General features: G+C 46.2%; 1 protein-coding gene across 1 annotated transcript; it reads right to left on the bottom strand.

The window, feature by feature from the left end:
* Positions 1 to 238: 238 nt before the first annotated feature.
* Positions 239 to 17270, bottom strand: LOC135571250 (neural cell adhesion molecule 1-like; the record flags this gene model as incomplete). Its single annotated transcript, XM_065017033.1, has 6 exons — positions 239 to 2756; positions 3580 to 4704; positions 5690 to 5806; positions 6131 to 6323; positions 16856 to 17036; positions 17237 to 17270. Coding segments are annotated over 6 exons (1771 nt in total), but the record flags the coding sequence as incomplete, so codon positions are not given.
* Between the last annotated feature and the right edge of the window lie 1211 nt (positions 17271 to 18481).

Genomic DNA, 18481 nt, shown 5'->3' on the forward strand with positions numbered 1-18481 from the left:
ATCTAGAAGGTTTAATAACCTTAATCAAGGAGTTATTTGATATATTACCTTATCATCAACAAGGACATTGATATAATCTTGCTAAATATATTACATTTGTAAATTGTCAATTCATGCCATCTAGTGTTCACTATTGTATATTACATCTACAAACTCCATCAGAAAGAAAAGGGCACACTAATAATATAATATCATTGTAGAAAACAATGACTTGCCATAAAAACAATGGTAAACAGCGTGAGGTTCCAAAACCTTGTTTTATTTTGTAAATGGGTTAGTACTCTGACTGTAGACCGCCGAGAGCAGAACGGTCCACTGGGTTCCACCCAGTAAAACCAAGAGGCCCCAGAGATAGGGGACGGGGTGGGAGGATGACAACAGCAGAGGGTTGTATTGTACAGGTTCTGGCATGACTGTCCTATTCCACTGATGTACTGAGGGGAATGATTGTTTACATGAAAGTGGCAGAACATACAGTATTAACATTTTGGTGTTGTTTTCTTCTGTTGTCAAATTACCAACCTGCCCTCCGTCTCTGGCATTATAAAGTCAACAGGCAACAAGCTCATGATGCCTGCTATTGTACAAAAACGAAATCAATTCAAAGACAACATTACAGAACACTTGAACAACAACTGGAGACTAAAATAAAGCGTTTTATAGGCCCGAACAGACCTCATTCTGATAACTCCCTCACATAACTCAATATGAAACTCACATTGCCTAAACAAACATAGGCACGTCTGTTTGGGTTTCTGTTACACATATTTTATAAAGTACCGTTTGTATGCATCATGCCCAAAACTCAACATATCTCCCCAGGCTGTGTTACAGACTGCACTAGACCTCTGTGTGATGGGACATATCAACAACTCTATACTGTATATACATTTGCTGTACTGTTTTCATAGATACAATATAAAAAGAATATACAGGTAAACCTTTCACGACAAAGCTATGCAGATATTATTGAAAGTGACGACAAGACAATCTATTGACACAGTCACAGTGCACAAGCTCGCAGTCAGGAGTGGAAAAGAAACCTTTCCATATAGAGTACAAAAACTGCTTTAAAAGATTTTTGCTTCAAAAACACGATTCTAAATGATAAATGTCAGCCATTTTCTTTGTTTTCTTGTGAATATAATAAGATACTCATCATAGTTGATGTTAAAACAAGGAGGTGGTGGTGCTTGGGTCATGATGAGACATTCACTTAGATCACTAAACGTTATTCTCTACAACCTTTCTCTGTGAGAACCACTGGATCGGTTGCACATGGCTCGATCTTGTGTTCCATTGTGAATACCGGTACAATATTCGCTCAATACGTACTTCTGCATTTAGCACAATACAGTATTCATTTCCTGAACCTCCAGGTAAGGCGAGTTGAAGACATCTCATATGATAACTCCTGATACATATCTATGATAATATGGCTTTCTTTGAAACCCAAGCTTTCCCAGCACTGTGGGCTGCTAGCTAGAAATAACCCTACCTTCCTTTCTGTCTGTCTCTGTCACTCAGAGCTTGCCTTGGCGCATGGGGAAGTGGTGTTAACCAAATCAATGAACTTCTGTTTGAAACAATGAAACAATCTGTATGATAACCCACCCTAATACAGACGTAAAGAGTAAAACAGTCAAATGTTTCAAACAAAACATTAAGAACCATTTGCAAATCAGACATGCAAACAAACTATTCGATGAGACTATTCGATGAGACTAGCCATCAAACATTTGAACAATGTAACATGGAAATAATAAAATAATGTCTACATGGTCAATCTCTTCAGTATATATAGACTGAGTGTACAAAACATTATTCTCTTTCCATGACAGACTGACCAGGTGAATCCAGAAGAAAGTTATGATCCCTTTTGATGTCTCTTGTTAAATTTACTCCAATCAGTGTAGATGAACAGGAGGAGGCTGGTTAAATAAGGATTTTTAAGCCTTGAGACAATTGAGACATGGATTGTGTGTGTGTCATTCAGATGGTGAATAGACAAGACAAAATATTGAAGTGCCTTTGAACGGAGTATGGTAGTAGGTACCAGGTGTCAAGAACCGCAATGCTGTTGGGTTTTCACACTCAACAGTTTCCCGTGTGTATCAAGAATGGTCCAACACCCAAAGGACATCCAACCAACTTGACACAACTGCAGGAAACATTGGAGTCAACATGGGCCTGCATCCCTGTGGAACGCTTTCGACACCTTGTAAAGTCCATGCCCCGATGAATTGAGGCTATTCTGAGGGCAAAGGGGGTGTAACTAAATATTAGGAAGATAATCCTAATGTTTTGTACACTCAGTGTTATGTTCCTGAATAATCCATTGTTTATCCTCACTGAAAAAATTATAACTCTGAGTAGTTGTAAAAACTAGAATTTTGTTTCCTATACCACTTGAAATCACTCAAATGGAATTCTTTAGTGTTCCATGTGTGTAGCAAAACAAATCATATGTGAGAATAAAAATGTTTGCACAATCAGATCGTTCTCTAATGAACTCTATTGCACAGACACATGTTGCTGTTCTGGAAATGCAGTAAGGGCACTGGAAAGAAAAACTGCTGCAGACTGTAATGAGTGTTGCTGCCGCCGCCATCTTGGATGGGCTGAGGCTGCCCAATCATGCTTTGTTGTCGCTGGCGTTTCTCTGTGTGACATTGTTGTGTTCTGTGGTCACCTCTGACAGAGCTGTCTTCACCTCAGCCTCCTCCGCTTTACTTTTCTCACCTCCAAATATCTTCCTGCAATGGAGAAAATGTTAGAAATGAACAGTCTATCTGCAATGTAATAGAAAAACAACAACATTCCAAAGAAAACCACAACTGCTGCGTTCAAACAAAAAACACCCCAAATATAGACATTTACATTCTATCAGACGCTCTTATCCAGAGTGACTTACAGGATACATTAGGGTTAAGTGCCTTGCTCAAGGGCACATCAACAGATCGTTTACCTAGTTGGCTCTGGGATTTGAACCAGCAACCTTTCGGTTACTGGTCCAACGCTCTTAACCGCTACTTTTCCAATAGATATTTAGACAATAGCCATAGGTAGTAATTGTTAGACGATTGATACCAACACAAGTAATATAATTGCAGAGCACCTCTGAGTCAAAGTGATAGAACAGTACTGATTGTCTGTTGCAGTGTCTGCCCTACCATTGAATATACATTAGGCAGGGTGAGTGAAAGATCTAGTCTTCTGGCCCTATCCCCAGCCTAAGAGCAGTACTAATGCCCGGCACTGTCATTACAAGACTTCCACAACTTCCACAACACACTCTACAAGGGGAACCATACTACTACACAGTACTTTACTACTCCACATGACGCTACACACACACACATCCACACAACCACTACCATGGCAATGACTACAGCACTTGTCACCATTACACAGGTCTTATTAATTAACAATTATCACCACTGTTACCACAATTGACTACTACAATTTCACTTTACTTCACAAGACAAATGGAAAGGTGGAGACTGAGTGATAATAGAATAGTAGATGACTGGGAACACAAAAACATTTACACGTATAAACCTCTAGAGGGAGCCATACTCGTCGTTGAGTGGAGCAGCCTTGGCCGGACTGTCTAACTCCTCCAGAGCTGGGGGGCTTGAGGCCTGGAGGTCTGCCCCAAACCCGTTTCCATTAGCCAGGGGGGAGGAGGATGAGGAAAGGCCAGGGGCAGGGGAGGGAATGGGACTACTCTGAAACCTAGTGGGCTCTGCTGGGGGCATGGAGGGGCACTCAGTCTCCACCCCATTGGTCAACTCTAACTCTATCTCTGGGGCTTGGGGTGCTGTGGTGGTGGGCATGTGGGGGGTCAGGGTGGGTGTTGGGGTGTCGTAGATAGTAGAAGCCAGTGTGATAGTGACCGTGGGGGCAGCAGGTGTGGCAAAGCTCGGGGCAGTGGAAGCATTAGGGGCAGGTGTGGCACTTGTGGGAACTGGAATACTAGTGAGAATGTCTGGGAAAACAGGGGCACATTTGATTGTGTCCTCGTGAACGATAGCAGCAGTTATGTCAGCATTGAAGGCAGTAGTAGGAGCACTAGGGACAGATGTGGTAGTGGGAGCAAGTTTAGAGGTGGAGGTGTCAGAGGCTGGGAAAGTGAATGCCATAGAAGCAGGAGAGGGGCTGTCTGGGGCAATAGGGGCAGCTTTCCTGGTGTTTGGACTAGGAGAGGCAGTGGAGGGGGCAAGAGAGGGACTTTCCGGGGCAGATTTCCTGGGGGCCATGGTGGTGGAATGGGTAGGTGTGGGGCTCTTGGGAGTGGGAGGAGAAGGAGCAGGTCTGTTAGAGTTTCGACGCCTAGGTGGTATTGGAATAGGGGAATTTTTAGGAGATGTAGGGCAATCTGTGGCACTAACAGCAGTGGCATACATGTTGTCTGCTCTAGGAGAGCTGTCTCCTAGAAGGTCTAACAGGGGGGCTACTCTAGCTGTGATGTCAGAGGTGGAGATGAAGGGGGTTGGGGGGGCTGTGTTGGACTCTGGAGTGGGTGCCGGGGCGGGGGCAGGCAGGGGGTCAGTAGCGAGGGCAGACAGGCTACAGGTGAGAGCGGTGCTCTCACTAGAGGGGCTGTCCTGGGCGGGGTCATAGGTTGTGTTGGCTGTGTCAGAGATGGTGGCTACAGACGAGAGGGTATCCAGAGCCAGGGCAGCAGTGTGAGCGGCCAGCCTGGGAGAGAGAGCAGGGAGAGAGCAGAGACACACACACTAGACAGTGAGGTGACTGGGACCCGACGTGGGGACTGGGGAGGAGGGGTGGAGAGGAGGAGCAAGCAGGAGGTTCGGTTAGGGGAGGCATGCAGTTAGATATCACACACAGAGCAGACAACATCAACCAGAGAGAAAGGACACACAAGGAGGTTCCATGCAGTGAGGCACATCAAATAACAAAGGACACTGTCCATGCACAGACTAACATGGAGAACATGTAGGGTCTAATGAACTAAAAACAGGTCTTTCTAATGGAAAGGATCACTACACACAACCACCTGAAGGGTTGAATTGTAACAGACACTCATCTCATGTGACTCCCGTTTTGAATGTCTCAGTTTTTAGGTGGGCTTCATCAAGTTCACCATATACAGGAATAAACCACAGTGGATCTATCCACGTCTTTGACTGGTAGCGATTCAACCGTGATATCGAAAAGATGAATCTACTGAGAAATATCCTGAGAAAAAACTATTGTGGCAGCAAAGAAATAAACACCCCTCCCCAAAACAAACACACAAGAAACTACAACACACACAAGGGTTTTTCACACCGCATGTTGTTAGACCAGGGCTATCCTTAATGCTGGGTTAAAACTAGTTTAGGGTTAGCTAACCCTCCTTTCACGCAAGCATTTGTTAACCCTGGGCTAAGTGCAGTGTGAATGTGACTATAGAGAAATTTCAACAAAAAGTATAAAAGCATGAGCACACGACGGTGCAATCTGCTTATAGGAATCACAGACATATGTATAAACTAACTGCTTATGCTCAAAAAGTCATCAACATTCCATTAATTACAATGTACTCAAAACTGTGTAGGAATATTGGGATTCTTACAAGAGGAATGTACTGTGCTTTAGCCCAACGACGATATCTCTGTGTGTGTGTGTGTGTGTCTGTGCGCACCCACATGTGTGTGTGTGTATGTCAAGGTATACTCACTCTGGCTCTGTAAGGGGTGTGGTCTCACTGGGTTCCGTGGGTCCTCCTGCGTTGTGATTGGCTGTGCACTCATCCTCTGTCCTCACCTCCACTATGGGTTCTTTGGACTCATCCTTTCTGTGGACACAGAGGATTCTGATTGTTACATAGGCACCACGGCAACAGACTCCAGGACCTCAGTAACACAGAACTACAGCATAATGAGGATGATTAAATGCTTGAACCAGACATTCTAAGACGAAGGTCATCACGTACCCAAAGCTTAGCAAATGAGAACTGTGAAATTGCATCTAAATTGCAAGTATGCAGAGACACCTTTTTCAGTCTGTGTCAGTGTCACAAATGGCACCTTATTCCCTATGGGCCCTGGTCCAAAGAAGTACACTAGATAGAGAACAGGGTGCCATTTGGGACGCACATATTGAGACAGTAGACACTCACATGAATGCAGCCTTGCCCTGTTCTAGGTTGTGTCCCTTGGCTCCGCTGCCTGGCTTGCAACACAGACACATGATGAGGCCACACTTGTTGGTGAAGTAGCAGGTGACGTCCACAGCCAGGAGCAGCAGGACGAAGGCCAAGATGAGGATCCCTGCCATGATGCCCATGGAGAGGGCAGACTCCCCGTCTATATCTACAGTACAGACACAGCATGACTCACTAGGAACATACAGCACCACAGTTAGACAGCTGAATGCATGTGGACATACTGTTAGAATATGGAACCATCTGTTTTCTACATAATGGATTCATAAAACACAGACAACTCACCTGTCATGCACATTGACATAGTGAGAAGAGATGTTTTGTAGACGTTAACTTCATACTGGTACCTTGATGTGCTCAAATTGGGAGATCAATGTCTCCCTGACAAGGCTCAAACAAACATCACACGTGACTTGTATCTTGTCTTTGGAACAGTAAAGGCATCTATCTAAATCACCTGCCCTCTAATAAATGCAAACCCATTAATATGTATTAAATCAACTTTATTTGATATTAGTCATAACCAAAAACACCTGAAGAAAATGCATAATGTGCATCAAGAGATATTTTGTAAACAACCATGTATGTGTGGCTAGCTAGTGACTACTGTACCACACACAATACATGATCTCTAGCATTATCTGTCCAGTTCCCATTCAAAAGAGAGCACCCTGAATATCTGCTCCTCGGGACTTCTGATTCACTTACCAAAAAGAGTATGAACAATTCAGTATTGACTTCAGGGTCTATTTGTAATGCAGTTGTGAAACAAAATAATCACAACTTAATAGTATAAAAGAATGTATTGCTAGTTTTTAAATGACATTTGTAGTTCTTCAGGAATCAATAACACACAATTGACTGCTGCAGTTCCCAACTGTATCCATAATGCTTATATGTATGTCGATGTGTGTCATAATACAACAGTATTAATATTAGCATATTATAATTTGGTACTTTGTTAATTAAATGTCCATGTAAAAATGAATGTTATTACAAATCTTTACAGTACATACAATATAGTAAGTGGAAAAATAATAGACATCCTTTACGTAAACTGTCTGGTACTCACCGCCATTCACTCAGTACTCTACCACAGTATTCACAATAACCCTAGTGTTCATTAATGTCAACTGGAGCTCCATTCACTTCTCTAGTTCAGAGTGCTGCTACTAGCTGTGCTATGTTGCTGAGCGGAGTGGTACAGCACTGACCTGTAGGATACTAGCCTAGTCTGATACTAGCCTAGTCCTATATATGTTTGTGCTGTATAGCTAACTTCTTACTATGGTTGTTGTCAACGACAGTAGGAGTTAGCTATACTGCACAAACGGATCTGGAACCAAGCTAAACTGATACCACTGCCTTTGGTTCAGTTCAGTCAATCAGGCTGCTCTATTCTGTAGTTACTCCCCACCCACTGAGAGACATGTGTCTGTCTAGGCATCCATCCAGAGAGACAACCAGCCATGGCAGAGAAAGGACAGCTTTCTTTCCTCTATGTGTGTGTGAGAGAGAGACCAGCATCGCCTCATATAACTAGCTATGAGAGCAGCAACACAGCTACTATGGACATGACGAGGGAGATCAGAGTGTATGTCACAGACGAACAGCCTTGGGTCGCTGCTCAAACCAAAATATTGTCAAAACCAACGGAAAGATGAGACACACAGATTCAGAAAAGAGTAATACGTAATGAGGAATGTGTTCATGTAGTGACGTCCACCAGGGTCCAAAACCAGGCAAGAGTGCAGAGACATAGGGAGAGAGATAGAGAGGGGGGGGGGGGAAGGGGCAGAGACATAGGGAGAGAGATAGAGAGAGGGGGGGGGAAGGGGCAGAGACATAGGGAGAGTGATAGGGAGAGAGAGGGGGGGGGGCAGAGCCATAGGGAGAGAGATAGAGAGAGGCAGAGGGAGAGAGATAGAGAAGGGGCAGAGACATAGGGAGAGAGATAGAGAGGGGGGAAGGGGCAGAGACATAGAGAGAGATAGAGAGAGGGGGAGGGGCAGGACATAGGGAGAGATAGAGACAGAAGACAGGGGGGGAGAGACATAGAGAGAGATAGAGAGAGAGAGAGAGAGAGGGGGAAGGGGCAGAGACATAGGGAGATAGAGAGAGGAGGGCAGAGACATAGGGAGAGAGGGAGGGGGAAGGGGCAAAGACATAGGGAGAGAGATAGAGAGAGGGGAGGGAAGGGGCAGAGACATAGGGAGAGAGATAGAGAGGGGAAGGGAGAGCAGAGACATAGGGAGAGAGATAGAGAGGGGGAAGGGGCAAAGACAGGGAGAGAGATAGGGAGAGGGGCAGATATAGGGAGAGAGATAGAGAGGGGGGCAGAGACATAGGGAGAGAGATAGAGAGAGGGGGGAAGGGGCAGAGACATAGGGAGAGAGATAGAGAGGGGGGGGAAGGGGCAGAGACATAGGGAGAGAGATAGAGAGAGGGGGAGGGGCAGAGACATAGGGAGAGAGATAGAGAGGGGGAAGAGGGGCAGAGACATAGGGAGAGAGATAGAGAGGGGGGAAGGGGCAGAGACATAGGGAGAGATAGATAGAGAGGGGGGGGGAAGGGGCAGAGACATAGGGAGAGAGATAGAGAGGGGGGGAAGGGGCAGAGACATAGGGAGAGAGATAGAGAGAGGGGGAGACAGGGAGAGAGATAGAGGACATAGGGAGAGAGATAGAGAGAGGGGCAAAGACAGGGGGAGGAGATAGCAGAGACATAGGGAGAGAGATAGAGAGAGGGGAAGGGGCAGAGACATAGGGAGAGAGATAGAGAGGGGGAAGGGGCAGAAGGGGCAGAGACATAGGGAGAGATAGAGAGGGGGAAGGGGCAGAGACATAGAGAGATAGGGGGGGGAAGGGGCAGAGACATAGGGAGAGAGATAGAGAGAGGGGAAGGGGCAGAGACATAGGGAGAGAGATAGAGAGAGGGGACATAGGGAGAGAGGGGCAGAGACATAGGGAGAGAGATAGATAGGGAGAGGGGGAGGGGCAGAGACATAGGGAGAGAGATAGAGAGGGGGGAAGGGGAGACAGAGACATAGGGAGAGAGATAGAGAGGGGGAAGGGGCAGAGACATAGGGAGAGAGATAGAGAGGGGGGAAGGGGCAGAAACATAGGGAGAGAGATAGAGAGGGGGAAGGGGCAGAAACATAGGGAGAGAGATAGAGAGGGGGGGGAAAGGGGCAGAGACATAGGGAGAGAGATAGAGAAGGGGCAGAAGGGGCAGAGACATAGGGAGAGAGGGAGAGAGATAGAGAGGGGGGAAGGGGGGGGCAGAGACATAGGGAGAGAGATAGAGAGGGGGAAGGGGCAGAAACATAGGGAGAGAGATAGAGAGGGGGGAAGGGGCAGAGACATAGGGAGAGAGATAGAGAGGGGGGGAGGGGCAGAGACATGAAGAGAGGGAAACAGAGTGGAAATGGACAGAAGGGTGGGAAAATGGGAAGAGAGGGAGGAGAGGAGAGAGAAGAGAAAATATGTCAAGTTTGTAAACAAAACTGAATAGAGAACAAAAGAAAAGTTAAAAAAGTAGTTTTAAACTGACAAGGAGTTAAATCTAGAATCCGCAAACAATAACAATGCCGTCACCCCTTCTGTTTTGGTAAAAAGGGGGCCTAGAGAGGGCTGGGCCTATGGAGGGCTGGGCCTAGAGAAATTGAACCACTCTCATATTCATAGACAGCCCTATGGATGCATCCATTTTTATTGACCATCCATTTAATCAAAATGATAGTTTAACCATGTTTTAAGGGTATACAGTGTTTGTTTACGTTGTTTACAAACAGAGTAAAAAAAGCTTCTATTTTGGTTTCTGATTGGGTACGACTGTTAAACTAAGCTCATGAGGCATTTATAAGTTATATTTTTCAAGAATCAATTGGTATATATAATTAATTTACAAGTCAAAACATTTATGTAGCAACTAAGGATTCTAGCTTTAAAAAGCAAGTTAAAGCAAAAGCACAGCATGTGAGTGAGGACTACGCCACAAACCATGAGTAAGAAAACTGGGGGTTGAACGGTTGTGAACGGGACGCGTGTTTATCTGGGAGGTGGGTTAGAAGGGAAAGAACAAACAGGAGAAGTGAGGAGGAGGGATAAGTCCTGCTATGTTTCAGTAAAGCACTCTGCATCGCCTGAGGCCTGGTAGGGGTTTGTCGCAGCCTAGCTGTGTAGTGTTGCAGCACAGGTGTCTGTGGCTGTCAGTAAAAGCAGTCAGTTTCAGCTAGCTAAGACCTGCTATGGTACAGGAATGCTGCTGTACCAGTTAAGGCCAAACTATATAGAAACAGACTGCATCCACACACACGGACAAAGACCATCCATCTACATACTGTACCCATCACTGTAGCAGGATAGACTGTCCATCTATATACTGTACCCATCAGCGACTTACAAATTACCCATCACTGTAGCAGGATAGACCATCCATCTACATACTGTACCCATCACTGTAGTAGGACAGACCATCCATCTACATACTGTACCCATCACTGTAGTAGGATAGACCATCCATCTACATACTGTACCCATCACTGTAGTAGGACAGACCATCCATCTACATACTGTACCCATCACTGTAGTAGGATAGACCATCCCTCTACATACTGTACCCATCACTGTAGCAGGATAGACTGTCCATCTATATACTGTACCCATCACTGTAGCAGGATAGACCATCCATCTATATACTGTACCCATCACTGTAGTAGGATAGACCATCCATCTACATACTGTACCCATCACTGTAGTAGGAGAGACCATCCATCTACATACTGTACCCATCACTGTAGCAGGATAGACCATCCATCTACACACTGTACCCATCACTGTAGTAGGATAGACCATCCATCTATATACTGTACCCATCACTGTAGTAGGATAGACCATCCATCTACATACTGTACCCATCACTGTAGTAGGATAGACCATCCATCTATATACTGTACCCATCACTGTAGTAGGATAGACCATCCATCTACATACTGTACCCATCACTGTAGTAGGATAGACCATCCATCTACATACTGTACCCATCACTGTAGCAGGATAGACTGTCCATCTACATACTGTACCCATCACTGTAGTAGGATAGACCATCCATCTACATACTGTACCCATCACTGTAGTAGGATAGACCATCCATGTACATACTGTACCCATCACTGTAGCAGGATAGACCATCCATCTACATACTGTACCCATCACTGTAGTAGGATAGACCATCCATGTACATACTGTAGTAGGATAGACCATCCACCCATCATCACTGTAGCAGGATAGACCATCCATCCATCTATCACTGTAGTAGGATAGACCATCCATGTACATACCTGTACCCATCACTGTAGTAGGATAGACCATCCATCTACATACTGTACCCATCACTGTAGTAGGAGAGACCATCCATCTACATACTGTACCCATCACTGTAGCAGGATAGACCATCCATCTACACACTGTACCCATCACTGTAGTAGGATAGACCATCCATCTATATACTGTACCCATCACTGTAGTAGGATAGACCATCCATCTACATACTGTACCCATCACTGTAGTAGGATAGACCATCCATCTATATACTGTACCCATCACTGTAGTAGAAGAGACCATCCATCTACACACTGTACCCATCACTGTAGTAGGATAGACCATCCATCTACATACTGTACCCATCACTGTAGCAGGATAGACCATCCATCTACATACGGTACCCATCACTGTAGCAGGATAGACCATCCATCTACATACTGTACCCATCACTGTAGTAGGATAGACCATCCATCTACATACTGTACCCATCACTGTAGTAGGAGAGACCATTCATCTACATACTGTACCCATCACTGTAGTAGGAGAGACCATCCATCTACATACTGTACCCATCACTGTAGTAGGATAGACCATCCATCTACATACTGTACCCATCACTGTAGCAGGATAGACTGTCCATCTATACAGGGCTCCGGGCAGCCGAGCGGAAATGGAGGAAAACTCGCCTCCCTGCGGACCTGGCATCCTTTCACTCCCTCCTCTCTACATTTTCCTCTTCTGTCTCTGCTGCTAAAGCCACTTTCTACCACTCTAAATTCCAAGCATCTGCCTCTAACCCTAGGAAGCTCTTTGCCACCTTCTCCTCCCTCCTGAATCCTCCTCCCCCTCCCCCCCTCCCTCTCTGCAGATGACTTCGTCAACCATTTTGAAAAGAAGGTCGACGACATCCGATCCTCGTTTGCTAAGTCAAACGACACCGCTGGTTCTGCTCACACTGCCCTTCCCTGTGCTCTGACCTCTTTCTCCCCTCTCTCTCCAGATGAAATCTCGCGTCTTGTGACGGCCGGCCGCCCAACAACCTGCCCGCTTGACCCTATCCCCTCCTCTCTTCTCCAGACCATTTCCGGAGACCTTCTCCCTTACCTCACCTCGCTCATCAACTCATCCCTGACCGCTGGCTACGTCCCTTCCGTCTTCAAGAGAGCGAGAGTTGCACCCCTTCTGAAAAAACCTACACTCGATCCCTCCGATGTCAACAACTACAGACCAGTATCCCTTCTTTCTTTTCTCTCCAAAACTCTTGAACGTGCCGTCCTTGGCCAGCTCTCCCGCTATCTCTCTCAGAATGACCTTCTTGATCCAAATCAGTCAGGTTTCAAGACTAGTCATTCAACTGAGACTGCTCTTCTCTGTATCACGGAGGCGCTCCGCACTGCTAAAGCTAACTCTCTCTCCTCTGCTCTCATCCTTCTAGACCTATCGGCTGCCTTCGATCCTGTGAACCATCAGATCCTCCTCTCCACCCTCTCCGAGTTGGGCATCTCCGGCGCGGCCCACGCTTGGATTGTGTCCTACCTGACAGGTCGCTCCTACCAGGTGGCGTGGCGAGAATCTGTCTCCTCACCACGCGCTCTCACCACTGGCGTCCCCAGGGCTCTGTTCTAGGCCCTCTCCTATTCTCGCTATACACCAAGTCACTTGGCTCTGTCATAACCTCACATGGTCTCTCCTATCATTGCTATGCAGACGACACACAATTAATCTTCTCCTTTCCCCTTCTGATGACCAGGTGGCGAATCGCATCTCTGCATGTCTGGCAGACATATCCGTGTGGATGACGGATCACCACCTCAAGCTGAACCTCGGCAAGACGGAGCTGCTCTTCCTCCCGGGGAAGGACTGCCCGTTCCATGATCTCGCCATCACGGTTGACAACTCCATTGTGTCCTCCTCCCAGAGCGCTAAGAACCTTGGCGTGATCCTGGACAACACCCTGTCGTTCTCAACTAACATCAAGGCGGTGGCCCGTTCCTGTAGGTTCATGCTCTACAACATCCACAGAGTACGACCCTGCCTCACACAGGAAGCGGCGCAGGTCCTAATCCAGGCACTTGTCATCTCCCGTCTGGATTACTGCAACTCGCTGTTGGCTGGGCTCCCTGCCTGTGCCATTAAACCCCTACAACTCATCCAGAATGCCGCAGCCCGTCTGGTGTTCAACCTTCCCAAGTTCTCTCACGTCACCCCGCTCCTCCGCTCCCTCCACTGGCTTCCAGTTGAAGCTCGCATCCGCTACAAGACCATGGTGCTTGCCTACGGAGCTGTGAGGGGAACGGCACCTCAGTACCTCCAGGCTCTGATCAGGCCCTACACCCAAACAAGGGCACTGCGTTCATCCACCTCTGGCCTGCTCGCCTCCCTACCACTGAGGAAGTACAGTTCCCGCTCAGCCCAGTCAAAACTGTTCGCTGCTCTGGCCCCCCAATGGTGGAACAAACTCCCTCACGACGCCAGGACAGCGGAGTCAATCACCACCTTCCGGAGACACCTGAAACCCCACCTCTTTAAGGAATACCTAGGATAGGATAAAGTAATCCTTCTCACCCCCCCCCCCCTTAAAAGATTTATATGCACTATTGTAAAGTGGCTGTTCCACTGGATGTCATAAGGTGAACGCACCAATTTGTAAGTCGCTCTGGATAAGAGCGTCTGCTAAATGACTTAAATGTAATGTAAATGTACCCATCACTGTAGTAGGAGAGACCATCCATCTACATACTGTACCCATCACTGTAGTAGGATAGACCATCCATCTACATACTGTACCCATCACTGTAGCAGGATAGACCGTTCATCTACATACTGTACCCATCACTGTAGTAGGATAGACCATCCATCTACATACTGTACCCATCACTGTAGCAGGATAGACCGTTCATCTACATACTGTACCCATCACTGTAGCAGGATAGACTGTCCATCTATATACTGTACCCATCACTGTAGTAGGATAGACCATCCATCTACATACTGTACATTTAAGTCATTTAGCAGACGCTCTTATCCAGAGCGACTTACAAATTACCCATCACTGTAGCAGGATAGACCATCCATCTACATACTGTACCCATCACTGTAGTAGGATAGACCATCCATCTACATACTGTACCCATCACTGTAGTAGGATAGACCATCCATCTACATACTGTACCCATCACTGTAGTAGGATAGACCGTTCATCTACATACTGTACCCATCACTGGTAGTAGGATAGACCATCCATCTACATACTGTACCCATCACTGTAGTAGGATAGACCATCCATCTACATACTGTACCCATCACTGTAGTAGGATAGACCATCCATCTACATACTGTACCCATCACTGTAGTAGGAGAGACCCATCCATCTACCCATCACTGTACCCCATCACTGTAGTAGGATAGACCATCCATCTACATACTGTACCCATCACTGTAGTAGGATAGACCATCCATCTACATACTGTACCCATCACTGTAGTAGGATAGACCATCCATCTACATACTGTACCCATCACTGTAGTAGGATAGACCATCCATCTACATACTGTACCCATCACTGTAGTAGGATAGACCATCCATCTACATACTGTACCCATCACTGTAGTAGGATAGACCGTTCATCTACATACTGTACCCATCACTGTAGTAGGATAGACCATCCATCTATATACTGTACCCATCACTGTAGTAGGAGAGACCATCCATCTACATACTGTACCCATCACTGTAGTAGGATAGACCATCCATCTACACACTGTACCCATCACTGTAGCAGGATAGCCTTTGTCCATAGCGGAGGTAGCCTGTTGTAACACTGAGATAGCAAACTCATAGTGTCACTCACAGCTTCGGTGTAGAAGTTTAATTCTAACAGATTCAAAATTGGAAAACAATTGTGCGATGTCTGTCATCATCACAAAAAACTAACTGTAAAAAACAAACTCTGGGCATGTTCAAAAATAAGTGTTCGTTTGGGTGGTCCTCGCAGACAATACCCTCTTCACATACCCTCTCAGACAGACAACACCCTCTTCACATACCCTCTCAGACAGACAATACCCTCTTCCAATACCCTCTCAGACAGACAATAACCTCTTCACATACCCTCTCAGACAGACAATACCCTCTTCGCATACCCTCTCAGACAGACAATACCCTCTTCACATACCCTCTCAGACAGACAATACCCCCTTCACATACCCTCTCAGACAGACAATAACCTCTTCACATACCCTCTCAGACAGACAATACCCTCTTCACATACCCTCTCAGACAGACAATACCCTCTTCACATACCCTCTCAGACAGACAATACCCTCTTCACATACCCTCTCAGACAGACAACACCCTCTTCACATACCCTCTCAGACAGACAATTCCATCTTCACATACCCTCTCAGACAGACAATACCCTCTTCACATACCCTCTCAGACAGACAATACCCTCTTCACATACCCTCTCAGACAGACAATACTCTCTTCACATACCCTCTCAGACAGACAATACCCTCTTCACATACCCTCTCAGACAGACAACACCCTCTTCACATACCCTCTCAGACAGACAATTCCCTCTTCACATACCCTCTCAGACAGACAATACCCTCTTCACATACCCTCTCAGACAGACAATACCCTCTTCACATACCCTCTCAGACAGACAACACCCTCTTCACATACCCTCTCAGACAGACAATACCCCCTTCACATACCCTCTCAGACAGACAACACCCCCTTCACATACCCTCTCAGACAGACAATACCCTCTTCACATACCCTCTCAGACAGACAATACCCTCTTCACATACCCTCTCAGACAGACAACACCCTCTTCACATACCGTCTCAGACAGACAATACCCTCTTCACATACCTTCTCAGACAGACAATACCCTCTTCACATACCCTCTCAGACAGACAACACCCTCTTCACATACCTTCTCAGACAGACAATACCCTCTTCACATACCCTCTCAGACAGACAACAACCTCTTCCAATACCCTCTCAGACAGACAACACCCTCTTCACATACCTTCTCAGACAGACAACAACCTCTTCCAATACCCTCTCAGACAGACAGTGGAGAGTTCTAGTTAGAAGGAGTGAATATTTTCTGCTGCAGAGTGAACACCCACGAACAGCTCTGACCAACAGCTGGCTTGTTCTTCTATTTTCTTAATTTTGCCTGCTGAAAACATCTAGACGTCAAATTCCTATTAAGTATACTGTCATATTTATGTGGTTGTGAGAAACAAAAAGGCTCCTGTTTGGGACATGTTTGAGTTTGCTGTCTCAGCTGTGCGTGGCAGTGCCAGTGTTAGTGCCTGATGCCTGGTGCATGGTGGGGTACCTGGGATGGCAGAGGGTTCTGGAGAGGTTCTGATGGTCAGGGTTCCAGGTTGGGACTTCCCCTGCTGGTTCTCTGCCACCACAAACACATCGTACTCCGTGTTCCACTCCAGTCCGCTCAGAACCACATACTCACTGCCACTGGGCAGCCGGATCTCTGGCTTCCAGTCGGCCTGATGCTTCTAAAGGACACACAAAATAGGCCAAGGTCAACTTAATGATACAATACCTGACAGTCTCTTTTAGGAATGTATTCCTTGAAAGGGCATGGGTACATTAGCACACATTTTTTGCACAAAAGAATGCACATTGTTTGTCTACAGCTGTCTACAGTGCCCCAAATCCACTGGTTTATAGCGAACTAGGTATTGTGAGTACTCACTGGTTTATAGCGGACTAGGTAGTAGCAGTACTCACTGGTTTATAGCGGACTAGGTAGTGTGAATACTCACTGGTTTATAGCGGACTAGGTAGTAGCAGTACTCACTGGTTTATAGCGGACTTGGTAGTGTAAATACTCACTGGTTTATAGCGGACTAGGGAGTAGCAGTACTCACTGGTTTATAGCGGACTGGGTAGTGTGAATACTCACTGGTTTATAGCGGACTAGGTAGTGTGAATACTCACTGGTTTATAGCAGACTAGGTAGTGTGAATACTCACTGGTTTATAGCGGACCCAGTTAGTAGCAGTACTCACTGGTTTGTAGCGGACTAGGTAGTGTGAATACTCACTGGTTTATAGCGGACTAGGTAGTGTGAATACTCACTGGTTTATAGCGGACTAGGTAGTGTGTATACTCACTGGTTTATAGCGGACTAGGGAGTAGCAGTACTCGCTGGTTTATAGCGGACTAGGGAGTAGCAGTACTCACTGGTTTATAGCGGACTAGGTAGTGTGAATACTCACTGGTTTATAGCGGACTAGGTAGTAGCAGTACTCACTGGTTTATAGCGGACTTGGTAGTGTAAATACTCACTGGTTTATAGCGGACTAGGTAGTAGCAGTACTCACTGGTTTATAGCGGACTAGGGAGTAGCAGTACTCACTGGTTTATAGCGGACTAGGTAGTGTGAATACTCACTGGTTTATAGCGGACTAGGTAGTAGCAGTACTCACTGGTTTATAGCGGACTTGGTAGTGTAAATACTCACTGGTTTATAGCGGACTAGGTAGTAGCAGTACTCACTGGTTTATAGCGGACTGGGTAGTGTGAATACTCACTGGTTTATAGCGGACTAGGTAGTGTGAATACTCACTGGTTTATAGCAGACTAGGTAGTGTGAATACTCACTGGTTTGTAGCGGACTAGGTAGTGTGAATACTCACTGGTTTATAGCGGACTAGGGAGTGTGAATACTCACTGGTTTATAGCGGACTAGGTAGTGTGTATACTCACTGGTTTATAGCGGACTATGGAGTAGCAGTACTCGCTGGTTTATAGCGGACTAGGGAGTAGCAGTACTCACTGGTTTATTGCGGACTAGGTAGTGTGAATACTCACTGGTTTATAGCGGACTAGGGAGTAGCAGTACTCACTGGTTTATAGCGGACTAGGTAGTGTGTATACTCACTGGTTTATAGCGGACTAGGGAGTAGCAGTACTCACTGGTTTATAGCGGACTAGG

This window comes from Oncorhynchus nerka, unplaced genomic scaffold (genome assembly GCF_034236695.1).
Source record: "Oncorhynchus nerka isolate Pitt River unplaced genomic scaffold, Oner_Uvic_2.0 unplaced_scaffold_17___fragment_2___debris, whole genome shotgun sequence".
NCBI lineage: Eukaryota > Metazoa > Chordata > Actinopteri > Salmoniformes > Salmonidae > Oncorhynchus > Oncorhynchus nerka.